General features: G+C 41.4%; 1 protein-coding gene across 6 annotated transcripts in view; it reads left to right on the plus strand.

The window, feature by feature from the left end:
- The window catches only part of MARK1 (microtubule affinity regulating kinase 1), a 180,425-nt gene that overhangs the window by 146,715 nt on the left and 5,817 nt on the right, over positions 1 to 27,893 (plus strand). For 3 of the 6 annotated variants that reach the window (XM_056568383.1, XM_056568377.1, XM_056568380.1), the window contains exons 10-17: positions 1 to 62; positions 1,751 to 1,863; positions 4,337 to 4,490; positions 9,650 to 9,843; positions 14,158 to 14,258; positions 17,413 to 17,565; positions 19,251 to 19,505; positions 24,166 to 24,210. The exon at positions 1 to 62 is cut by the window's left edge and continues 38 nt beyond it. In XM_056568383.1, coding sequence (XP_056424358.1) covers positions 1 to 62; positions 1,751 to 1,863; positions 4,337 to 4,490; positions 9,650 to 9,843; positions 14,158 to 14,258; positions 17,413 to 17,565; positions 19,251 to 19,505; positions 24,166 to 24,210 — 1,077 coding nt within the window. The remainder of the gene's footprint in view (positions 63 to 1,750; positions 1,864 to 4,336; positions 4,491 to 9,649; positions 9,844 to 14,157; positions 14,259 to 17,412; positions 17,566 to 19,250; positions 19,506 to 24,165; positions 24,211 to 27,893) is intronic. The other 3 variants (XM_056568378.1, XM_056568382.1, XM_056568381.1) reach the window with 3 other exon arrangements.

The following is a 27,893-nucleotide window of genomic DNA, read 5'->3' on the forward strand; positions in this document are numbered from 1 at the left end:
GGACGATGAGCTGAAGCCATACACTGAACCAGAACCTGATAACAATGATACCAAGAGGATAGGTGGGTTATATACTACTGCTCAGACATCTGAGAACCTCCGTGATCTGAGATGTTATCATCCAGGAGACGCCTGGGATCATGGTGCCCACTCAGAGTAGTGGTTACATACAGTCGTCCACAGGAGGCGCTGCTCTGATTTGGCTAATAGAGGCTTTCTGTCAATTAGTACACAGAGCCGAGCGGTAACGATCAGAAACAGACAGGCCCAGTGCTCAGCCAAGGCTGCTGGCCATTTGTTTAAGTCAGGGTTTACCAACCAGGGTGCCTTCAGCTGTTGCAAAACTACAACTCCCAGCATGCCTGGACAGCCTTCGGCTGTCCAGGCATGCTAGGAGTTGTAGTTTTGCAACAGCTGGAGGCACCCTGGTTGGTAAACACTGGTTTAAGGCATTGGTGGGGGCCTCAGCACATAGGCCCCCACTCATTAAAGGGGTACTCCGCCCCTTGACATCTTATCCCCTATCCAAAGGATAGGGGATAAGATGTCAGATCGCCGCGGTCCCGCTGCTCGGGAGCCCTGGGATCCCCGCTGCGGCACCGTGCTCTCATTACAGCACAGAGCGAGTTCGCTCTGCACGTAATGATCGGCAGTACAGGGGCCGTAGCATCGTTATGTCACGGCTCCGCCCCCTCGTGACGTCACGGCTCCGCCCCCTCGTGACGTCACGGTCCGCCCCTTTCAATATAAGTCTATGGGAGGGGGCACGGCGGTCGTCACGCCCCCTCCCATAGACTTGCATTAAGGGGACGGGCCGTGATGTCACGAGGGGCGGAGCCATGAAGTCACGCTGCTCCGTCCCCCGTATCGCCCGTCATTACGCACAGAGCAAACTCACTCTGTGCTGTAATGAGAGCGCGGTGCCGCAGCGGGGATCCCAGGGCTCCCGAGCAGCGGGACCGCGGCGATCTGACATCTTATCCCCTATCCTTTGGATAGAGGATAAGATGTCTAGGGGCGGAGTACCCCTTTAAAGGGGTACTCTCGTGGAAAACTTTTTTTTTTTTTTTTATCAAGTGGTGCCAGAAAGTTATACAGATTTGTAAATTACTTCTATTAAAAAAATCTTAATCCTTCCAGTACTTATTAGCTGCTGAATACTACAGAGGAAATTCTTTTCTTTTTGGAACACAGTGCTCTCTGCTGACATCACGAGCACAGTGCTCTCTGCTGACATCTCTGTCCATTTTAAGAACTGTCCAGAGAAGGAGAAAATCCCCATAGCAAACATATGCTGCTCTGGACAGTTCCTAAAATGGACAGAGATGTCAGCAGAGAGCACGGTGTTCCAAAAAGAAAAGAATTTCCTCTGTAGTATTCAGCAGCTGATAAGTACTTGAAGGATTAAGATTTTTTAATAGAAGTAATTTACAAATCTGTTTAACTTTCTGGCACCAGTTGATTAAAAAAAAAAAAAGTTTTCCACCAGAGAACCCCTTTAAAATACTTCTGCCATGTCATGGCAATATTTTAGAGATTTTGGAGACGGGTACCCTTTAAAGGGGTACTCTGGTGGAATTTTATTTTTATTTTTTTTTAATAAATCAACTGATGCCAAAAAGTTAAACAGATTTGTAAATTACTTCTAATAAAGTTTTCCACTAGAGTACCCCTTTAATATAAACAGGTTGCACATTGATTTTGATGGGGCTCAAGGATCTGTGGGTGAAAGTACTTTTCCATTTTGCAGACGTTATGGTCACAATGGGATTTTCAAGAGAGGAAATCAGCGAGGCGGTAGTTGGCCAGAAATACGATGAGGTGATGGCGACTTACCTACTTCTGGGAAGAAAGCCTCCAGAGGTAAGTGCCATCTATCTATCTATCTATCTATCTAATCCAAAAGAACAGCACAACCACTTCAAGTAATCTTATAGGTAGGTGCAAGCCGTCATCTGGTTCCTGGACTCAGAATACAAGACTTCAGTCCACATAGACAGGACCGCAGCACACAAACATAGTGAAAAAACTGTAGTGATTTTATTCCATTCCTAGTATTACAAGGTCCAAGGTTTCAGTGATCTCACACTGCTTGAAAATGGCGCTGTGAGATCGCCGAAACGTCGCACCCTGTAATGCTGAGGATGGAATAAGATCACTCCAATTTTTTTTCACTACATTTGTGTGCTACGGTCTTGTCTATGTGGATATCTATCAATCTATCTCATTTTCATCTCATATCTATCTATCTATCTCATATCTATCTATCTCATATCTATCTATCTCATATCTATCTATCTATCTCATATCTATCTATCTTCTATCTATCTCATATCTATCTATCTTCTATCTATCTATCTCATATCTATCTATCTCATATCTATCTATCTATCTCATATCTATCTCATATCTATCTATCTCATATCTATCTATCTCATATCTATCTATCTCATATCTATCTATCTCATATCTATCTATCTCATATCTATCTATCTTCTATCTATCTATCTCATATCTATCTATCTCCTATCTATCTCATATCTATCTATCTATCTTCTATCTATCTATCTCATATCTATCTATCTATCTTCTATCTATCTATCTCATATCTATCTATCTTCTATCTATCTATCTCATATCTATCTATCTTCTATCTATCTTCTATCTATCTCATATCGATCTATCTCATATCGATCTATCTCATATCGATCGATCTCATATCTATCGATCTCATATCTATCTATCTCATATCTATCTCATATTTATCTCTTATCTATCTATCTCATATCGATCTATCTCATATCGATCTATCTCATATCGATCTATCTCATATCGATCTATCTCATATCGATCTATCTCATATCGATCTATCTCATATCTATCCATCTCATATCTATCCATCTCATATCTATCCATCTCATATCTATCCATCTCATATCTATCTATCTATCCATCTCATATCTATCTATCCATCTCATATCTATCTATCTATCCATCTCATATCTATCTATCTATCCATCTCATATCTATCTATCTATCCATCTCATATCTATCTATCTATCCATCTCATATCTATCTATCCATCTCATATCTATCTATCTATCCATCTCATATCTATCTATCCATCTCATATCTATCTATCCATCTCATATCTATCTATCCATCTCATATCTATCTATCTCATATCTATCCATTTCATATCTATCTATCTATCCATCTCATATCTATCTATCTATCCATCTCATATCTATCCATCTCATATCTATCTATCCATCTCATATCTATCTATCCATCTCATATCTATCTATCCATCTCATATCTATCTATCCATCTCATATCTATCTATCCATCTCATATCTATCTATCCATCTCATATCTATCTATCCATCTCATATCTATCTATCCATCTCATATCTATCTATCCATCTCATATCTATCTATCCATCTCATATCTATCTATCTATCTCATATCTATCTATCTCATATCTATCTATCTCATATCTATCTATCTATCTCATATCTATCTATCTCATATCTATCTATCTATCTATCCATCTCATATCTATCTATCTATCCATCTCATATCTATCTATCCATCTCATATCTATCTATCTATCCATCTCATATCTATCTATCTATCTATCCATCTCATATCTATCTATCTATCCATCTCATATCTATCTATCCATCTCATATCTATCTATCCATCTCATATCTATCTATCCATCTCATATCTATCTATCCATCTCATATCTATCTCATATCTATCTATCTCATATCTATCTATCTCATGTCTATCTGAAGTAGCAGAGTGGAGCAGCACAACCAAACGGCGTCAGAGTGATGTGGGTGCAAGCGGGCCCAATCGCAGCCCAGGTCACTGGCAGCAGTAGTCAATGATAAGTAAAGCGTCCCACAGCACTCCAATTCAAGGTGAAAAGAAATGTAGTTTATTTCCTCATATGTGGCAAGCAACGTTTCGACTGTCTGCACAGTCTTTAGAAAGCCAGTCGAAACGTTGCTTGCCACATATGAGGAAATAAACTACATTTCTTTTCACCTTGAATTGGAGTGCTGTGGGACGCTTTACTTATCTATCATCTATCTATCTCATATCTATCTATCTATTTATTTTACTCATATCTATCTATCTATCTATCTATCTATCATATCTATTTATTTTACTCATATCTATCTATCTATCTATCTATCTATCATATCTATCTATTTATTTTACTCATATCTATTTAGCCCGTGCACTTAAGTATAACCGTGACATCTGCACTGATGGAAATCTTGAGTCTTGTGCTGAGTAATAGTCTTGTCTTGTTTCCAGTTTGAAGGCAGCGAGTCTCTCTCCAGCACCAACCTGTGTCAGAGGTCTCGGCCAAGCAGTGACCTGAACAATAGCTCCGTGCCATCTCCTGCCCACATGAAGGTCCAGAGAAGTATATCTGCAAATCAGAAACAGCGGCGGTTCAGCGATCACGGTGGGTCTCTATTACTGTCCTGTTTACAAAATCCCAGATATACGAGTATCCTAGACTCAATTATTGTTATATTTTTCTGCATTGTCTTTACTTCACAGCATTGACTGTGTGCTTAAATCATGTCAGTGCTGAACTGCTTAAAGGGGTACCCCAGAGCAATTTTTGTCAGAAAGTTATAGAGATTTGTAAATAACTTCTATTAAAAAATCTTAATCCTTCCAGTACTTATCTGCTGCTGTATGCTCCAGAGGAAGTTGTGTAGATCTTTCCAGTCTGAGCACAGTGCTCTCTGCTGCCACCTCTGTTGTCCGTGTCAGGAACTGTCCAGAGTGGGAGCAAATCACCATAGCAAACCTCTTCTGCTTTGTATAGTTCCTGACATGGACAGTGGTGTCAGCAATGAGCACAGTGTCTGACTGGTAAGAACTACATGTCTTTACATCAGATTTATAATTTAAATATCTTTATAACTTTCTGTCACCGGTAGATTTGAAAAATAAATTAGTTTTCTCTGGAATACCCCGTTAATTTCAATAACATTCAAAAAGAACCCTAAAGCAATTGCTTGTGCTATTGGGCGCCCTCTGCAGTAAATATATGATATTACACCAGGGGCATTGCTTGGGGGGGGGGCTAACAGGGCTGTAGCTCTGGGTCTCAGGCCCATAGCCCCGGGTCTCTGGCTACTGCTGTTCTCCCACTATCCACGCATAGCCGTGTTCTCAGAAGATTTCAGGCTTGGCTAGGCACGGAGAGCGGGAGAACAGCATCTCCTCGCGGCAGACAGACTTTACTCACTGCAGCGTACATTTACGTCGCATGCCCCTAAGGGGTTAAAAAAATAAATAAATCCAGACGTTCCCCCTTTATTTGCTAACCAGCCAGGTAGAAGAAGAAATAGATTGTCACCTTTTCCCATAAAAAAAAACAAAAAAAATAAAAACACTATATATCTGGTATTGACACATTCGTAAATGTCCAATCTTTGAAAATATGATGTTTATTATCACATGTGGTGAACGGAGTAAACTTAAAAGAATTCCAAACGCCAAAATTAATGATTTATGATCACATCATATCAACCATTGTTCTTAGAGGTATTCCCAAAATTTTAAATGATTTCCTATCCACGTGATAGGGGATAGCTAGGTGATCTGTGAGGTATGTCTGCTGGGACACCCACCGATCGCCAGAATGGAGGAGTAATGTCCTTGATAATGCTTCAAGCATTCTCTTAGGGGCATGTCTGAGGGTGTGGTTAGGGCATGTCTGAGGGTGTGGTTAGGGCATGTCTGAGGGTGTGGTTAGGGCATGTCTGAGGGTGTGGTTAGGGCATGTCTGAGGGTGTGGTTGGGGCATGTCTGAGGGTGTGGTTGGGGCATGTCTGAGGGTGTGGTTGGGGCATGTCTGAGGGTGTGGTTGGGGCATGTCTGAGGGTGTGGTTGGGGCATGTCTGAGGGAGTGGTTGGGGCATGTCTGAGGGAGTGGTTGGGGCATGTCTGAGGGAGTGGTTGGGGCATGTCTGAGGGAGTGGTTGGGGCATGTCTGAGGGTGTGGTTAGGGGGCATGTCTGAGGGTGTGGTTAGGGGGCATGTCTGAGGGTGTGGTTAGGGGGCGTGTCTGAGGGTGTGGTTAGGGGGCATGTCTGAGGGTGTGGTTAGGGGGCGTGTCTGAGGGTGTGGTTAGGGGGCGTGTCTGAGGGTGTGGTTGGGGCGTGTCTGAGGGAGTGGTTGGGGCGTGTCTGAGGGAGTGGTTGGAGCGTGTCTGGGGGCGTGGTTGGGGCGTGTCTGGGGGTGTAGTTATGGGGCATGGCTGGGCTATGGGCTCTAGCCCTGGGTCTTTTGGAGAACTAGCAACACCCCTGTATTACACTATTCCCATACAAGTGATCAGGGAAACTAATATACATGGTCAGGATGAGTCCTTCATAGCAACCCTGTGGCATAGCAAAGAAGCCTTCCGTCCCCTTATATGAAATGAATACTTCTATATGCTGATACATTATGATCTACACTGCTCAAAAAAATAAAGGGAACACTAATATAACATCCTAGATCTGAATTTATGAACTAATCATATGAAATACTTTCGTCTGAGGCTCAGTAGTGTGTGTGGCCTCCACGTGCCCGTATGACCTCCCTACAACGCCTGGGCATGCTCCTGATGAGGTGGCGGATGGTCTCCTGAGGGATGTCCTCCCAGACCTGGACTAAAGCATCCACCAACTCCTGGACAGTCTGTGGTGGATGGAGCGAGACGTCCCAGATGTGCTCAATCTGATTCAGGTCTGGGGAACGGGCGGCCAGTCCATAGCATTAATGCCTTCCTCTTGCAGGAACTGCTGACACACTCCAGCCACATGAGGTCTAGCATTGTCTTGCATTAGGAGGAACCCAGGACCAACCGCACCAGCATATGGTCTGACAAGGGGTCTGAGGATCTCATCTCGGTACCTAATGGCAGTCAGGCTACCTCTGGCAAGCACATGGAGGGCTGTGCGCCTCCCGCATAGAAATGCCACCCCACACCATTACTGACCCACCGCCAAACTGGTCATGCTGGAGGGATGTTGCAGGCAGCAGAACGTTCTCCACGGTGTCTCCAGATTCTGTCACATCTGTCACATGTGCTCAGTGTGAACCTGCTTTCATTTGTGAAGAGCACAGGGTGCCAGTGGCGAATTTGCCAATCTTGGTGTTCTCTGGCAGATGCCAAACGTCCTGCAAAGTGTTGGGCTGTAAGCACAACCCCCCACCTGTGGACATCAGGCCCTCATACCACCCTCATGGAGTCTGTTTCTGACTGTTTGAGTGGACACATGCATATTTGTGGCCTGCTGGAGGTCATTTTGCAGGGCTCTGGCAGTGCTCCTCCTGCCCCTCCTTGCACAAAGGCAGAGATAGCAGTCCTGCTGCTGGCTTGTTGCCCTCCTACGCCCTCCTCCACGTCTCCTGATGTACTGGCCTGTCTCCTGGTAGCGCCTCCATGCTCTGGACACTACGCTGACAGACACAGCAAACCTTCTTGCCACAGCTCACATTTATGTGCCATCCTGGATGAGCTGCACTACCTGAGGCACTTGTGTGGGTTGTAGCTCCGTCTCATGCTACAACTAGAGCGAATGCACCGCCAGCATTCAAAAGTGACCAAAACATGAGCCAGGAAGCATAGAAACGGATAAGTGGTCTGTGGTAGCCACCTGCAGAACCACTCCTTTATTGGGGGTGCTAATTGCCTATAATTTCCACCTGTTGTCTGTTCCATGTGAAATTGATTATAAATCATTGTTGCTTCCTCAGTGGACAATGGGATTTCACAGAAGTGTCATTGACTTGGAGTTGCATTGTGTTAAGTGTTCCCTTTATTATTTTGAGCAGTGTATGTCTCAATGGCAGTGTGTTGTTAGGGTATCTGGGAATACCTGGGGTACCTCATGTGCCCTACCAGACTTATTGTACAGACAGTCCTGGGGTCCTGTCTAGAACCTCTGGGTCGACTGCATTTAGGTCCCCCCTACCCCTTTGGATAGGGGACAAGTTATATTTCACTGCACGAATCCTTTAAAGTTTTTTTTTTTTTTGACATTTTCCAAAAATTCTAATTCCGCTTGGCACAGGCAATAAATTGAAAAGTATACTTATCTATACCCAGTCCCACGTTGGTCCCCCACCGCTCCCCTGATCTTTTGTTTTCATCCTGCTTTCCTGTAGGACCTGCCTGCTCAGCCAATTACTGGCTGAAATGGGACCCAGCTATGGCACGTGATTGGCTGAACTGGCAGGTCCTGCACCGAGCGCTCATCTCGAAAGCAGGATGAAGATCAGCAGCTGCGGGGGATCAGGAATAGGTAAGTATAGGTTTTAAATTTTTGCAGATAATCTATTTAAAGGGGTCCTTTTATTTATTTATTTATTTTAAATCAACTGGTGCCAGAAAGTTAAACAGATCTGTAAATGACTTCTATAAAAAAAATCTTAATCCTTTCAGTACTTATTAGCTGCTGAATACTATAGAGGAAATTCTTTTCTTTTTGGAACACAGAGCTCTCTGCTGACATCACGACCACAGTGCTCTCTGCTGACGTCACTGTTCATTTTAGGAACTGTCCAGAGCAGCATATGTTTGGTATGGGGCTTTTCTCCTACTCTGGACAGTTCTTAAAATAGACAGAGATGTCAGCAGAGAGCACTGTGCTCGTGATGTCAGCAGAGAGCTCTGTGTTCCAAAAAGTAAAGAATTTCCTCTGTAGCATTCAGCAGCTAATAAGTACTGGAAGGATTAAGATTTTTTTTAATAGAAGTAATTTACAAATCTGTTTAACTTTCTGGCACCAGTTGATTAAAAAATAAATAAATAAAAAGTCCTCCACTGGAGTACCCCTTTAAGTTGTATGGTATGGGAGGTCATATATTATTTACTGCAGTGACCTTTACAGGTATTATAAGACTATTTTTGCATCGGCATTGTTATTTCAAGATATATATGGGTGCCTCCAGCTGTTGCAAAACTACAACTCCCAGCATGCCCGGACAGCCGTTGGCTGTCCGGGCATGCTGGGAGTTGTAGTTTTGCAACAGCTGGAGGCACGCTGGTTGGAAAACACTGGTCTTCGTTGTACTTCCGGTATTCTGTTTGTGAACCTGTAGGCCCCATTCCCCTTTTAGATATGGATAAGATGCATAAATAAAAGGTAAAACAAGACAATGCAGAATCATGATAAGTAAGCATTGCCTCATCTGTAACGGAGGCGGCCAGGAATAGCGCGTGCGGATGGCTCCATCGCAGTATCGGTGGTGTCCATTAGGAGGATCGATACTAAATCTTTTCCATTACAGTGAATGTATGAACAGGGTCGGGCTGCATTTGGTTCATTTTAGATAAAAAAATAAATAAAAAAATATATATATATATATAATATCTATCTTCATCGTATTTTTAGTTTTGTCCATTTTATCCTCCGGAGGGGAAAGAAATGGTTGTGACTCAGCTTTCCCAGACTCCTAAATGGCTCTCTGAGATACAGCTCTGCACCTGCATGGTAAAACTGAGTGACAACAGGATAACTCTTCAGTGGGTCAATACATATATATATATATTTTTATTTTATTTGGAAAAGCTCCTACAAAGATTAGTGACGTGTCGCTTAATGTCATCCGCAGCCGGCCCGTCAATACCCCCATCGGTGTCCTACACAAAGCGAGGACAGGCAAACAGTGTTGAAAGCGAACAGAAAGAGGATTGGGACAAAAATGGCTCCCGCAAACTCAGCAGCACCACCGTGGGCTCTAAAGGAGAGGTGACCGCTAGTCCGCTGTCTGGTCCGGAGAGGAAGAAATCCACAACCGGCCCCAGTGTAAGTTACAGGGTCTATTATCTATTTGATATCTATTTCTATATCATATCTATCAGATCATCTCATATCTGTCTATTTATTTATCTATCTATCATCTATCTCCTATCTATCTATCTCATATCTATCTCATATCTATCTCATATCTATCTCATATCTATCTCATATCTATCTCATATCTATCTCATATCTATCTCATATCTATCTCATATCTCTCTATCTATCTATCTCATATCTCTCTATCTATCTATCTCATATCTATCTATTATCTGTCTTTTCGATAGATGAATATGAGATAGATAAATAGGAGATAGACATGAAATAGATAGTCATAATTTCATATCTATCCCATGTCTATCTATACGTCTGTTACCTATGGGATAGATATATATATATATATATATATATATATATATATATATATAAATAATCTCATATCCATCTATCTCATATATATATCTATCAACCTTCTATCTCATATCTATATATTTTATATCAGTCATTATTTAATATCTATCTATCTCATGTCTATCTATACGTCTGTTACCCATCTCCTATTTATCTATCTAATAATCATCTATCAGGTAGATAGATATGAGATAGATATATAGATAGATAGATATGAGATGCATAAATATGAGAGAAAGATAGATATGAGAGAGATAGATATGAGAGATAGATAGAAAGATATGAAATATATATGAGATAGATATGATATACATAGATAGATAGATATGATATACATAGATAGATAGATATGAGATACATAGATAGATAGATATGAGATACATAGATAGAAAGATATGAGATAGATATAATAGATAGATAGATATGATATATATATATATATGAGATAGATAGATATGAGATATATATGAGATAGATAGATATGAGATAGATATATATATATGATATACATAGATAGATAGATAGATAGATATGAGATATCTATCTATCTATGTATATCATATATATCTATGAGATACATAGATAGAAAGATATGAGATAGATATATGAGATAGATAGATAGATAGCAACAGAAGAATGCAGCAGCACACTGCCAGCACAAGGATATAGGTGAAACATGAAAATGCAGTTAAAACATGGAGAGCTATACAGCTATGGTGTAATAGATGCAAATGTGAAACTATGAAATAGTGAGGCACTTAGCTTGCAAATTTGTCTCCGTCGGCGGCCAAATAGCTTGGACCGTCCCACCGCGATAAGGTGGCCTCATTGGGACGGACCCTACACTGTGAATAAGCATAAGGCTATCCTTCATATAAGATAGGGATAAGCATAAGGCTATCCTTCATATAAGATAGGGATAAGCATGAGGCTATCCTTCATATAAGAGGGATAGGCATAAGGCTGTTCTTCATATAAGATAGAGATGGGTATAAGGCTATCCTTCATATAAGATAGAGATAGGTATAAGGCTATCCTTCATATAAGATAGGGATAGGCATAAGGCTATCCTTCATATAAGATAGAGATAGGTGTAAGGCTATCCTTCATATAAGATAGGGATAGGCATAAGGCTGTTCTTCATATAAGATAGGGATAGGTATAAATCTAGCCTTCATATAAGATAGGGATAGACATAAGGCTATCCTTCATATAAGATAGGGCCAGGGACTATTCATATTATTCAGATTATTGGGCAGACTAGATGGGCCAAATGGTTCTTATCTGCCGACACATTCTATGTTTCTATATGAGATAGATAGATATATGAGATAGATAGATATGAGATAGATAGAAAGATATGAGATAGATAGATAGATATGAGATAGATAGATAGAAAGACATGAGATAGATAGATAGAAAGATATGAGATAGATATAAGATAGATAGATAGATATGAGCTACATAGATAGAAAGATATGAGATGGATAGATATGAGAGAGATGGATGGATTTGAGATAGATATAAGATATGAGATTATATAATCAACCTTCTTTCTATCTTATATCTAAATATTTTATATCTGATGAATATGAAATAGAAACATATTAGATGAATCAATAGCTAGATATGAGTCATTATTTCATATCTATCTATTCATATATCTCATATCTTTATCTCTATTTCATATCTATCTGTCTATCCATTTTTCGAGCTAATAGATATAAAATATATAGATATGAGATATAGAAGGTTATGACATAGATATATAATCTCATATCTATCTATCTACAGTGGGGGAAAAGTATTTAGTCAGCCACCAATTGTGCAAGTTCTCCCACTTAAATAGATGAGAGAGGCCTGTAATTTTCATCATAGGTATAACCTCAACTATGAGAGACATAATGAGAAAAAAAAATCCATAAAATCACATGACAGAGGTCAAATGACAGAGGTCAAACATTTTCTGTAAGTCCTCACAAGGTTTTCACACACTGTTGCTGGTATTTTGGCCCATTCCTCCATGCAGATCTCCTCTAGAGCAGTGATGTTTTGGGGCTGTCGCTGGGCAACAGGCCAAAGGTTTTCTATAGGGTTTAGATCTGGAGCTGTGCTAACTCACAGGATCTCTGGACCAGTACCCCAACACATCCTGAGAACTCTTGGGAACCCTTGGTGGACCTGAAAAGGGCACTAGTCGATGCCGAAACGTGTCATCCTTACTGTAAATAATAAATTGTTCGTTGTCCTATGCTGGCCTGAGTCCTTAATTTGCATCCAAGTTTTGAGCAGGGCCTCCAAGACCGTTTTTTGCTTGTATGTTTGCTTCGCCAAATCGGTTTCCTTCCTGGAATCTGATACCGGTCAGAGTGCGGCAGCCAAAATCTACTCCACGTCCCATACCACTGCAGTTACACAACAACGTGTAATGTTTTTTTCTTTTTTTACAGGTCAGTATATCACTTCGGTGTGGTGGAGGGTGCACACCTTTTTGATATACGATACCAGTGAGTGCCTTGGTTTTCTGATTGAAGGAGGTTTTCACTCACAATCTCACAACACATGGCCCCATTCATTCTTTTCTTTACATGGATCAGTCATCCTGGTCCCTTAGAAGAAAAACAGTCCCAAAGCATGATGTTTCCACCCCCGTGCTTCACAGTAGGTATGGTGTTCTTTGGATGCAACTCAGCATTCTTTCTCCTACAAACACGAGTTGAGTTTTTACCAAAAAGTTCTACTTTGGTTTCATCTAACCATATGACATTCTCCCAATACTCTTCTGGATCATCCAAATACTCTCAAGCAAACTTCAGATGGGCCCGGACATGTACTGGCTTAAGCAGGGGGACACGTCTGGCACTGCATGATTTGAGTCCCTGGTGGCGTAGTGTGTTACTGATGGTAGCCTTTACTTTGGTCCCAGCTCTCTACAGGTCATTCACTAGGTCCCCCCGTGTGGTTCTGGGATTTTTGCTCACCGTTCTTGTGATCATTCTGACACCATGGGGTTGGGATCTTGCGTGGAGCACCAGATCGAGGGAGATTCAGTGGTCTTGTATGTCTTCCATATTCTCATAATTGCTCCCACAGTTGATTTCTTCACACCAAGCTGCTTGCCTATTGTAGATTCAGTCTTCCCAGCCTAATGCAGGTCTACAATTTTGTTTCTGGTGTCCTTTGACAGCTCTTTGGTCTTGGCCATAGTGGAGTTTGGAGTGTGACTGTTTGAGGTTGTGGACAGGTGTCTTTTATACTGATAACAAGTTCAAACAGGAGCCATTAATACAGGTAACGAGTGGAGGACAGAGGAGACTCTTAAAGGAGAAGTTCCAGGTCTGTGAGAGCCAGAAATCTTGCTTGTTTGTAGGTGACCAAATACTTTTTTTCCACTATAATTTGCAAATAAATTCTTTAAAAATCAGACAATGTGATTTTATGGATTTTTTTCTCATTATGTCTCTCATAGTTGTAGTTATAACCTATGATGAAAATTACAGGACTCTCATCTTTTTAAATGGGAGAACTTGAACAATTGGTGGCTGACTAAATACTTTTTGCCCCACTGTATGTATGTATATATATATGAGATAGATAGAAGGTAGATAGTTATATGATTTTCTATCTATTTCATATCTATCTGTCGATCGATTTATCATATCCTTCTTCTCATCCTCCCTTCTAGTAATCATTGTGTTGTTTGGACTCCTAAACCCAGAACGCTCAGAGATTTACATGAATAAGTGACAAGATACAGTGAATAGTTTCCCACAAATCTATATACCAGTCTGCTCCGCTCCCTTTAAATATAGACAAACCGCTCTGCGCCTGTACATTGTTAGTCTGTGCGGTCTCCTTGGTCAGGACTGTCTAGCCGTGCCGATCCCTCACTCTCTTGTCCTCTTACAGAATAGCCTGTTTCCTGGCAGCGGGATGACCAGAAGGAACACTTACGTTTGTGAACGCACTACTGATAAACTCAATGCTGTACAGAATGGGAAAGATAGCAGGTGAGTAGCCATCAGGGACCTTCCCTGCAGCATGATATGTATGAACCAGGAGGCCCAGGATGAACAGTGCTGTAGGTTCCTCACAGATGGAGTCAGGCCCTGGTAAGAGAAGTAGTGTTGGCAATGCTTGCTGCAATGTGTGGGGGCTGCGGGGGAAGCTCTGTTATGAAGCCTCCATCCATCCCCGATACAGTGACGATCTATCAGGTGGAGGAATTTTCAGGTGCTTCCTGTCATATGGTGGATCTGAAAATAGCAGCAATTATACAGTTACTCATAGATAATCACTGGTCTCTGCCGGGGATAATGATAGGCTGTATGACCAAGACACACGTCACTGATATGTTAGGTAGAAGAGACGACTTCTTCTTTTCATATAAAAAGTCTGTTTATATCATATCTATCTATCTCGTATCTATCTATCTATCTCATATCTATCTATCTATCTCCTATCTATCTATCTTTCTCATATCTATCTTTCTCATATCTATCTTTCTCATATCTATCTATCTATCTCATATCTATCTATCTATCTCATATCTATCTATCTATCTCATATCTATCTATCTATCTCATATCTATCTATCTATCTCATATCTATCTATCTATCTCATATCTATCTATCTATCTCATATCTATCTATCTATCTCATATCTATCTATCTCATATCTATCTATCTATCTCATATCTATCTATCTCATATCTATCTATATATCTCATATCTATATATCTCATATCTATCTATATATCTCATATCTATCTATCTATCTCATATCTATCTATCTATCTATCTCATATCTATCTATCTATCTATCTCATATCTATCTATCTATCTATCTATCTCATATCTATCTATCTCATATCTATCTCATATCTATCTATCTCATATCTATCTCATATCTATCTATATATCTCATATCTATCTATCTCATATCTATCTATCTACAGTACAGACCAAAAGTTTGGACACACCTTCTCATTCAGAGTTTTCTTTATTTTCATGACTATGAAAATTGTAGATTCACACTGAAGGCATCAAAACTATGAATTAACACATTGGAATTATAGAGATAACAAAAAAGTGTGAACATCTGTCATATTCTAGGTTCTAGCCACCTTTTGCTTTGATTACTGCTTTGCACACTCATTCTTTTGATGAGCTTCAAGAGGTAGTCACCTGAAATGGTCTTCCAACAGTCTTGAAGCAGTTCCCAGAGATGCTTAGCACTTGTTGGCCCTTTTTGCCTTCACTCTGCGGTTCAGCTCACCCCAAACCATCTCGATTGGGTTCAGGTCCGGTGACTGTGGAGGCCAGGTCATCTGGCGCATCACCCATCACTCTCCTTCTTGGTCAAATAGTCCTTACACAGCCTGGAGGTGTTTGGGGTCATTGTCCTGTTGGTCCAACTAAACGCAAACCGGATGGAATAGCAGCCGCTGCAAGATGCTGTGGTAGCCATGCTGGGTCAGTATGCCTTCAAAATAAATCCCCAGCAGTGTCACCAGCAAAGCACCCCCCACACCATCACACCTCCTCCTCCACACCAGCACACCTGTGAAGTGAAAACCATTTCAGGTGACTACCTCTTGAAGCTATACAAGAGAATGCCAAGAGTGTGCAAAGCAGTAATCAAAGCAAAAGGTGGCTACTTTGAAGAACCTAGAATATGACATATTTTCAGTTTTTTCACACTTTTTTGTTATGTCTATAATTCCACATGTGTTAATTCATAGTTTTGATGCCTTCAGTGTGAATCTACAATTTTCATAGTCATGAAAATAAAGAAAACTCTGAATGAGAAGGTGTCCAAACCTTTGGTCTGTACAGTGGTCCCTCAACATACAATGATAATTTGTTCCAAACGAGCCATCGATTGTCGAATCCATCGTATGTTGAGGGATTCGTGCAATGTAAAGTATAGGAAGCTGTACTCGCCTGTCCCCGCCGCTCGAGATGGTGTCCCCGCCGCTCGCGATGGTGTCCCCGGGCCTCCGCTGGGCTCTCCGCTGTCTTCTCCGGTCCTCCGCTGGGCTCTCCGCTGTCTTCTCCGGTCCTCCGCTGTCTTCTCCGGTCCTCCGCTGTCTTCTCCGGTCCTCCGCTGTCTTCTCCGGTCCTCCGCTGTCTTTTCCGGTCCTCCGCTGTCTTCTCCGGTCCTCCGCTGTCTTCCACAAGGCCTTACTGGATCTGCGTAGCGATGTTATTACGCCACTGCGTACGCCGTTCCTATTGGATGACGGGACGGCGTGCGCAGCTTCGTATTGACGTCATCGGAGAGGGCCGAGAAGACTCCGGAGGGCACCCCGGAGCATCGTGGAGGGGTAAGTAATACTCACCGCACCACACGGGGAACATTAAGCTGCTATCCGGCAGCAGCTTAAGCATTTTGCGCTGCCGGATATCACTTAATATCTCATATCTATCTATATCTCATATCTATCTATATCTCATATCTATCTATCTCTCATATCTATCTCTCATATCTATCTCTCATATCTATCTCTCATATCTATCTATCTCATATCTATCTATCTCATATCTATCTATCTCATATCTATCTATCTCATATCTATCTATCTCATATATCTATCTATCTCATATATCTATCTATCTCATATATCTATCTATCTCATATATCTATCTATCTCTCATATCTATCTATCTCTCATATCTATCTATCTATCTCTCATATCTATCTATCTATCTCATATCTATCTCATATCTATCTCATATCTATCTATCTATCTCATATCTATCTATCTATCTCATATCTATCTATCTCATATCTATCTATCTCATATCTATCTATCTATCTCATATCTATCCCATATCTATTGAAACAGAAGACTTGAAAACCAGGATCATTTTTATATACAGTCATCAGCCATTACAAACCAGTGAATAGCCTTAATTATCAGGTGACAATGGCTCCTGTCAGGGGTGAGATGTACAATGCATTGGGAAATTTCCAGACTGTCACTATTTTCACATTTCACGTTATGTTGCTCCTTGTGCTTAAATAAGAAAAAAATTGAAACTTAAACTTTGCATTTAAGTATTCAGACCCTTAGCTACGACACTTTTACACCCCCCATTGTCGGTTGATATTTAGAAGGCTGTGCATTGAGGATGATAGGAGTCATGATTGTTTTGCAGCTTAACAGAGATGTCTGCGGGCAGCACATCATCTACAGGCTCCGCAGTCCCCTCCGCACGACCCCGTCACCAGAAGTCAATGTCAGCCTCAGGACACCCTATCAAAGTCACCTTACCTACTATCAAAGACGGTACAGAAGGCTTCCGGCCAAGGTATTTGACTGCACTACTGAAGATACATGTATCTTATATTGTGTAAGACAGTGTTTCCCAACCAGTGTGTCGCAGAACTACAACTCCCAGCATGCAAGCTGGGAGAGGAAGTTTTTTAACAGCTGGAGGCACCCTGGTTGGGAAACACTTGGCATGAGGACCCAATGATGTTGCAATAAATGAATTATACTGTAATATTTTGCACTTGGAAATCACTGTATATTCACTGCTAATAGCAAAAACATTCATATGTTGCTGCGTTAGAAGTAGATCTTCAGCACATTGTAGAGACTGAGGCCAGGTGAGCAGTAGATCTGTACAGTATTGTAGAGACTGAGGCCAGGTGAGCAGTAGATCTGTACAGTATTGTAGAGACTGAGGCCAGGTGAGCAGTAGATCTGTACAGTATTGTAGAGACTGAGGCCAGGTGAGCAGTAGATCTGTAGAACATTGTAGAGACTGAGGCCAGGTGAGCAGTAGATCTGTACAGTATTGTAGAGACTGAGGCCAGGTGAGCAGTATATCTGTAGAACATTGTAGAGACTGAGGACAGATTAGTAATAGATCTGTAGACCATTTTAGAGACTGAGGAAGAATAAGCAATAGATCTGTAGACCATTGTAGAGACTGAGGCCAGGTGAGCAGTAGATCTGTACAGTATTGTAGAGACTGAGGCCAGGTGAGCAGTAGATCTGTACAGTATTGTAGAGACTGAGGTCAGGTGAGCAGTATATCTGTAGAACATTGTAGAGACTGAGGACAGATTAGTAATAGATCTGTAGACCATTTTAGAGACTGAGGCCAGGTGAGCAGTAGATCAGCAACACTTTATAGAGACTGAGGACAGATGGTCAGTAGATCTGCAGAACATTGTAGAGACTGAGGCCAGGTGAGCAGTATATCTGTAGAACATTGTAGAGACTGAGGCCAGATGAGCATTATATCTGTAGAACACTGTAGAGACTGAGGCCAGGTGAGCAGTTTATCTGTAGAACATTGTAGAGACCTAAGTCAGGTGAGCAGTATATATGTAGAACATTGTAGAGACTGAGGCCAGATGAGATCTGTAGAAGATTGTAGAGACTGAGGCCAGGTGAGCAGTATATGTGTTGAACATTGTAGAGACTGATGTCAGATGAGATCCGTAGAACATTGTAGAGACTGAGGCCAGATAAGCAGTATATCTGTAGAACATTGTAGAGACTGAGGCCAGGTGAGCAGTATATCTGTAGAACATTGTAGAGACTGAGGCCAGGTGAGCAGTATATCTGCAGCACATTGTAGAGACTGAGGCCAGGTGAGCAGTATATCTGTAGAACATTGTAGAGACTGAGGCCAGGTGAGCAGTATATCTGTAGAACATTGTAGAGACTGAGGCCAGGTGAGCAGTATATCTGCAGCACATTGTAGAGACTGAGGCCAGGTGAGCAGTATATCTGTAGAACATTGTAGAGACTGAGGCCAGATGAGCAGTATATATGTAGAACATTGTAGAGACTGAGGCCAGGTGAGATCTGTAGAACATTGTAGAGACTGAGGCCAGGTGAGCAGTATAACTGTAAAAAATTGTAGAGACTGAGGCCAGATGAGCAGTATATCTGCAGCACATTGTAGAGACTGATGCCAGATAAGTAGTAGTTCTTATTCTCCATCCATTACTAATGGATTCTACACGTTTTTCTTAGCAGTGCAAACCAGCGAGTACCGGCCACATCCCCTTCTGCTCACAGTATTAGTACAAGTACCCCGGACCGGACCCGGTTTCCTCGCGGGAGCACCAGTCGGAGCACTTTCCATGGAGAGCAGCTCAGGGATCGTCGCACTGCTACGTATAACGGACCACCGGCATCACCTGCCCACGAGACCACCCAGTTCTCCCACAGCAGGAGAGGGACCTCCACCGGTATTATCAGCAAGATTACCTCCAAGTTCGTACGAAGGTAAATAGCTAATACAGGTGAATGGAGTGATGCCAGCGTACGGATAGTGTACCTGGACATGTCAGATGGGGGCGCCATTCTGTGGTCCGAACCATAACATTTGTGCCTTGTGTGGTGTCATAAGGATCAACCCACAAAATTAAAGTGGCCGCCTACATCCTATCTAATACCTTATAAAAATGTGACCTTAGGTGCAATTGCTATAGTAAAGTCTTGGATTGATAGAACCAAAAGATAAAGTTGCATGCTTCCCACTGTATAGTCCAGTGTTTCCCAACCAGGGTGCCTCCAGCTGTTGCAAAACTACAACTCCCAGCATGCCCGGACAGCCAAACACCTGTCTGCCTCCTCCAGAGGACCCACACATGATAGGTAAATCAAGGCTTCCCTTTTGCAAAACTTCAACTTCCAGCATGACCGCAGACTGACTGCAGCATGACTGATCTGTGGTTAACTCAGGCGTACATATTGTATAGATCAGTGGTCTGAAACTGTGGCCCTCCAGATGTTGCAAAACTTTAAAGGGGTATTCTAGGCAAAAACTTTTTTTTATATATCAACTGGCTCCGGAAAGTTAAACAGATTTGTAAATTACTTCTATTAAAAAAACTTAATCCTTCCAATAGTTATTAGCTTCTGAAGTTTTCTGTCTAACTGCTCAATGATGATGTCACGTCCCGGGAGCTGTGCATGATGGGAGAATATCCCCATAGGAACTGCACAGCTCACGGGATGTGAGTCATCAGAGAGCAGTTAGACAGAAAAAAAACAACTCAACTTCAGAAGCTAATAACTATTGCAAGGATTAAGATTTTTTAATTGAAGTAATTTACAAATCTGTTTAACTTTCTGGAGCCAGTTGATATATAAAAAAAAGTTTTGGCCTGGAATACCCCTTTAACTCCTAGCATGCCCGGACAGCCAAACACCTGTCTGCCTCCTCCAGAGGATCAACGTATGATAGGTAAATCAAGGCTTCCCTTTTGCAAAACTTCAACTCCCAGCATGCCCGGACAGCCGTTGGCTGTCCGGGCATGCTGGGAGTTGAAGTTTTGCAACAGCTGGAGGCATGCTGATTGGGACACACTGGTATAGTCAGTAGGATTGGAACTGTCCAAGCAAAACCCATAAGGCCACAGCCCCTATATTGACCTCATTCATTTGTCGCCCTTTATTAACTATTAACCAACTAGCTTGGTCTTTAGCCGCGGTGACGTCACTAAACCCCGCCCATGCTTCAAGTTGGCCCCAGAATAAAAGATACGGCGGAAGAACCACATCACTAAACGGGATCAGGTAAAAAAATCGTTGTCACCAGTGGGGTCCCCTGCGCTTCCTGTCTGTACCAACCGGTTAGTGCAGGTGACATTGATGACAGATTTCCTTTAGGCTTCGTGCACACGGGCGGATTACCTGCGGAATTTCCGCAACGTATTTGCTGTCGGAAAATCCGCAGCGGATTTTGCTACCCATTAACTTCAATGGGTCAGCAGGAAATCCGCAATAGAGGCAGATTTGCAGATTTTCCAGTTTTCCTTCGGACCCACTGAAGTCAAGGGTAGCAAAAAATCCGTTGCGGAAATTCCGCAGGTAATCCGGTCTGTGTGAACGAGCCCTTAGAGAGTATTTTTAGCAGACTGTATATCTACAGTGTCGTACGGCTGTAAATGCATCTTTATTTGACTAGAAAGAAGTATAGTTCTACCATCTGAACACAATTTTATAGTTTGTATACAGAAGAATTCTACTTAAAGGGGTACTCCAGTGGAAAACTTTTTTTTTTTTTTTTTTAAATCAACTGATGCCAGAAAGTTAAGCAGATTTGTAAATTACTTCTATTAAAAAAATCTTAATCCTTCCAGTACTTTTTAGCAGCTGTATGCTACAGAGGAAATTCTTTTCTTTTTGAATTTCTTTTTTTGTCTTGTCCACACTGCTCTCTGCTGACACCTCTGTCTGTGTCAAGAACTGTCCAGAGCAGCATAGGTTTTCAATGGGGATTTTCTCCTGCTATCTTAATCCTTCCAGTACCTATTAGCTGCTGAATACTACAGAGGAAATTATTTTCTTTTTGGAACACAGAGCTCTCTGCTGAATCACGAGCACAGTGCTCTCTGCTGACATCTCTGTCCATTTTAAGAACTGTCCAGAGTAGGCAAAAATCCCCATAGCAAACATATGCTGCTCTGGACAGTTCCTAAAATGGACAGAGATGTCAGCAGAGAGCACTGTGGTCATGATTCAGCAGAGAGCTCTGTGTTCCGAAAAAAAAAAAAAAAGAATTTCCTCTGTAATATTCAACAGCTAATAAGTACTGGAAGGATTAAGATTTTTTAATAGAAGTCATTTACAAATCTGTTTAACTTTCTGGCACCAGTTTATTTAAAAAAAAAAAAATTCCACCGGATTACCCCTTTAAACAATTCTGAATGTCTGTATATGTGTGTTTGTGTGTGTGAGTGTGTATATATATATATATATATATATATATATATATATATATATATATTACATACACACACACACACACACACACAGTATTGTTTATTTGGTCCTATGTTTCATACTGTGTGCATTCATTATGTGAGCAGAATAGTGAGTACAGCTCTGGAGTATAATACAGGATATAACTCAGGATCAGTACAGGATAAGTAATGTAATGTATGTACACAGTGACCTCACCAGCAGAATAGTGAGTACAGCTCTGGAGTATAATACAGGATATAACTCAGGATCAGTACAGGATAAGTAATGTAATGTATGTACACAGTGACCTCACCAGCAGAATAGTGAGTACAGCTCTGGAGTATAATACAGGATATAACTCAGGATCAGTACAGGATAAGTAATGTAATGTATGTACACAGTGACCTCACCAGCAGAATAGTGAGTACAGCTCTGGAGTATAATACAGGATATAACTCAGGATCAGTACAGGATAAGTAATGTAATGTATGTACACAGTGACCTCACCAGCAGAATAGTGAGTACAGCTCTGGGGTATAATACAGGATATAACTCAGGATCAGTACAGGATAAGTAATGTAATGTATGTACACAGTGACCTCACCAGCAGAATAGTGAGTACAGCTGTGGAGTATAATACAGGATATAACTCTGGATCAGTACAGGATAAGTAATGTAATGTATGTACACAGTAACCTCACCAGCAGAATAGTGAGTACAGCTGTGGAGTATAATACAGGATATAACTCAGGATCAGTACAGAATAAGTAATGTATATACACATTGACCCCACCAGCAGAATAGTGAGTACAGCTCTGGAGTATAATACAGGATATAACTCAGGATCAGTTCAGGATAAGTAATGTAATGTATGTACACAGTGACCTCACCAGCAGAATAGTGAGTACATCTCTGGAGTATAATACAGGATATAACTCAGGATCAGTACAGGATAAGTAATGTAATGTATGTACACAGTGACCTCACCAGCAGAATAGTGAGTACAGCTCTGGAGTATAATACAGGATATAACTCAGGATCAGTACAGGATAAGTAATGTAATGTATATACACAGTGACCTCACCAGCAGAATAGTGAGTACAGCTCTGGAGTATAATACAGGATATAACTCAGGATCAGTACAGGATAAGTAATGTAATGTATGTATACAGTGACTCCACCAGCAGAATAGTGAGTACAGCTCTGGAGTATAATAGAGGATATAACTCAGGATCAGTACAGGATAAGTAATGTAATGTATGTACACAGTGACCCCACCAGCAGAATAGTGAGTACAGTTCTGGAGTATAATACAGGATATAACTCAGGATCAGTACAGGATAAGTAATGTAATGTATGTACACAGTGACTCCACCAGCAGAATAGTGAGTACAGCTGTGGAGTATAATACAGGATATAACTCAGGATCAGTACAGGATAAGTAATGTAATGTATGTACACAATGACCCCACCAGCAGAATAGTGAGTGCAGCTCTAGAGTATAATACAGGATGTATTAGTATATACAGGATAAGTAATGTAATGTATGTACACAGTGACCTCACCAGCAGAATAGTGAGTGCAGCTCTAGAGTATAATACAGGATGTATTAGTATATACAGGATAAGTAATGTAATGTATGTACACAGTGACCTCACCAGCAGAATAGTGAGTGCAGCTCTAGAGTATAATACAGGATGTATTAGTATATACAGGATAAGTAATGTAATGTATGTACACAGTGACTCAGCACGGTTTGTAGATTTGATTCTGTATATAAAATATTGAACTATGTGTTTGTCTATATCCTTTCATTTCCCCCAAGACACCAATAGCATAATAGGATCCACACTGTAGATTGTATATGCTACATATTACAATATATTGGGATACTTCACCAAAATTTCAAGACTCAGAATTAATTTTAGCAATTGCAATCCAAGACTTACCTATTGCTGGTTGCCAAAGGGTGTGGACATTCTTCTAGCACAGTGTTTTCCCAACCAGGGTTCCTTCAGCTGTTTCAAAACTACAAATTCCAGCATGCCCGGCAACCAAACCAGGCATGCAGCTAGTTGTAGTTTTGCAACAGCTGGAGGCCCACTAGTTGCGAAACCCTGTTGTAACTGATGACATCTCTATGATACGTGTTTTTTGGCTCATCATTGAATCTGAACCTTGACTTTGTTTTGAGGGATCCGAGTGAAGTTGAAGCGAGTGGCAGAACAGACACCTCAAGGTGAGGAGCTGTCATACTTACCTCCGCCTCTGGGCTGCTCTTCTGCAGTGTCCGTCTTGTTTCCTTTACCTCTTCAGTGTGCTCATTCACTGCCTTGAGAACATGGCCGAGCTTTTCTCTTCTGTTTTTTTTTACAATCTTTTATCAGCTTTAAAGGTGCAATTCCTGCAAGGACCGAATCAGGGACAGAATCAGGGACATGACTCGGAGCTATGAACTAGGTTATATAGCATTAGTCTTGAAACTGTGGACCTCCAGATGTTACAAAACTACAACTCCCAACATGCTTGAACAGCCAACTGTACACACTGTAGCATAAGTTTACGTGGCTCAGCCTAGACCACTATTCAGTATAATGCGTGCCTCCCAGCTTTTCCAGTCTCCTGAAGCCCCAGCAGCTTTCCCTTCCTGCACTTTTCAATGCTGCCATAGACTTGCATTGGACTTTTGGCACATCTCCTGATTGCGTGACTCTTGGGCTGTGGAGATTGCCCAGCAGTTTTAAACATCTTGCCACTGGCCCAACATCATGGTTAAAGGGGTACGCCGCTGCTCAGCGCTTGGAACAAACTGTTCAGAACGCTGGAGCCGACGCCGGGAGCTTGTGACGTCATAGTCCCGCCCTCTCATGATGTCCCGCCCCGCCCCCTCAATGCAAGTCTATGGGAGGGGGCGTGACGTCACGCCCCCTCCCATAGCCTTGCATTGAGGGGGTGGGGCATGACATCATGAGGGGGCGGGGCTATGATGTCACAAGCTCCAGCGTTCGGAACAGTTTGTTCCAAACGCTGAGCAGCGGCGTACCTCTTTTAAGTATTTTTTTTAACTGCCTGGGCTTATGCTGGGAGTTGTAGTTTTGCAACAACTCGAGGTCCACAGTAAAAAAGAATATGGCACCCCCTCTGTGCCTCTTTTTTTAACCCCCACACACATACACACACCAGTCCTAAAGTTTTTCTTTACTTTACTATTACCAGGTACAGCGACACTACACAATTACTTATTGGGGAACTAGAGAACACTTTGCTGGTTTTAGTAAATGGGTTCGGGCAAAGTAATAAAGGGTTTGTGCAATACCCTATAAAAAGGGAAACTTCATCTCTGTAACACTTTACCATAAAAGCGTTCTGATTGGCAACCATGCTCTTGAACGTTTTGTTTTAAGTAAGTCAAAGTTGTTGTTTTTTTTTGCTGATAAATTTCTTAACAGATCATCACAGGGTTTTCCTTATACAGAGCACCAAATCCACTGCATACACAAGAGTTAAATGAGAGAAAATTCTGGCAGCTTGCAGCCACCACTAGGGGGAGCTCACCGCATACTGTTTCTGCATTGAATTTATTAATAAACCTGTATGCAGTTACCTAAAGGAAGTGCAAGATATCCAGCTCAGTAAAATAATGATTTAAAAGAGTGCTAAAGAAATTAGTTAAAGGGGTACTCTGGTGAAAAAAAAAAAAAAAAAAAATATATATATATATATATATATATATATTTTTTTTTTTTAAATTTATTTAGTAGTATACAGCAGCTGATAAGTACTGTTAAAGGGGTATTCCAGGAAAAAAACCTTTTTTTATAAATCAACTGGCTCCAGAAAGTTAAACAGATTTGTAAATTACTTCTATTAAAAAAATCTTAATCCTTTCAGTACTTATGAGCTTCTGAAGTTAAGGTGGTTCTTTTCTGTCTAAGTGCTCTCTGATGACACCTGTCTCAGGAACTGCACAGAGTAGAAGAGGTTTGCTATGGGGATTTGCTTCTAAACTGGGCGTTTCCCAAGACAGGTGTCATCAGAGAGCACTTAGACAGAAAAGAACAACCTTAAGTTCAGAAGCTCATAAGTACTGAAAGGATTAAGATTTTTTAATAGAAGTAATTTACAAATCTGTTTAACTTTCTTGAGCCAGTTGATATATAAAAAAAAGTTTTTTCCTGGAATACCCCTTTAACAGTACTTATCAGCTGCTGTATACTACAGAGGAAGTTCTTTTCTTTTTGAATTTCCTTTCTGTCTGACCACATTGCTCTCTGCTGACACCTCTGTCCATGTCAGGAACTGTCCAGAGCAGGAGCAAATCCCCATAGCAAACCTCTCCTGCTCTGGACAGTACCTGACACCGGAGTACCCCTTTAAGGAATATTTTCAAATTATTTGGATACATTCACAGCAGATATTATTTACGTTTTTTTTTTTTTTTTAAATAAGGGATTGCACCTTTACGAGGAGAATTTTTGTTCTATGCATAAAACTTTTATCCATATCAAGTTTCTTCTCAGTCTGCTCAGAATGGCTCTTAAAGGGACAGTGATGCCTAAAAACAACTCCACACAGGAACAAAACAAACAACAAAAAAATGCTATTTCTTTATAGTTTTTATTTTCGGGAAATGCATGTCCCTTTTGATCAAACTGTAAGGGCTCCATATAAACTCTTGCCAATTATTCAGATATAGTCAAATGTTTTGAGGGGAAAAAAAAGAATCTGGAGTTGTTTTTGGGCCACTTGTTCCATTTAACATGACATAACTGCAAGTGCATTAAAATTGAAGTAACTTTATCGCCTGTTGTGTTGTAAAACTGGATCCGGTTCTGTTATGTATATGATGTAGCTTGAATGTGACATTTTGTACTAACCCATTGTACGGTATGCAATTTAAAGGGACACTAAAATTAATAAATTATATATATATAATATTTTTATTTTATTATTATAATTTTTTTATTAGCCCCATGGTTTGAGACACTTTCGTTCCATATTACAGCCCAAAGAGCCTACCTTTTTACGATCTAAACTGTTTCTACATATATTCCAGGAGGCATCTAGAGATGAGCGAACTTACAGTAAATTCGATTCGTCACAAACTTCTCGGCTCGGCAGTTGATGATTATCCTGCATAAATTAGTTCAGCTTTCAGGTGCTCCCGTGGTCTGGAAAAGGTGGATACATTCCTAGGAGACTCTTTCCTAGGACTGTATCCACCTTTTCCAGCCCACCGGAGCACCTGAAAGCTGAACTAATTTATGCAGGAAAAGTCATCACCTGCCGAGCCGAGAAGTTCGTGACGAATCGAATTTACTGTAAGTTCGCTCATCTCTAGAGGTATCCATTTTGTCTCTTTTTTCCCATATTGCTCATTGGGTATGAAACCGTAAACTTGGTAAAGGGGTGGAACTTTAGCTTATCTATCTCTGTTGTAAGACCTAGGAAGCTAAGCCCAGCCCTTTAAAGGGGTACTCCGCTGCTCAGCTTTTGGAGCAAACTGTTCCAAACGCTGGAGCCGGAAGCTCGTGATGTCATAGCCCCGCCCCCCCTCATGAGGTCACGCCCGCCCCCTCAATGCAAGTCTATGGGAGGGGGCGTGACACGCCCCCTCCCATAGACTTGCATTGAGGGGGCGGGGCTATGATAGACATGGGCGAACTTACAGTAAATTCGATTCGTCACGAACTTCTCGGCTCGGCAGTTGATGACTTATCCTGCGTAAATTAGTTCAGCCTTCAGGTGCTCCGGTGGGCTGGAAAAGGTGGATACAGTCTCCTAGGACTGTATCCACCTTTTCCAGCCCACCGGAGCACCTGAAAGCTGAACTAATTTACACAGGATAAGTCAACAACTGCCGAGCCGAGAAGTTCGTGACGAATCGAATTTACTGTAAGTTTGCTCATATCTAGGCTATGA

The sequence above is a fragment of the Hyla sarda genome, chromosome 3 (assembly GCF_029499605.1).
Source record: "Hyla sarda isolate aHylSar1 chromosome 3, aHylSar1.hap1, whole genome shotgun sequence".
NCBI lineage: Eukaryota > Metazoa > Chordata > Amphibia > Anura > Hylidae > Hyla > Hyla sarda.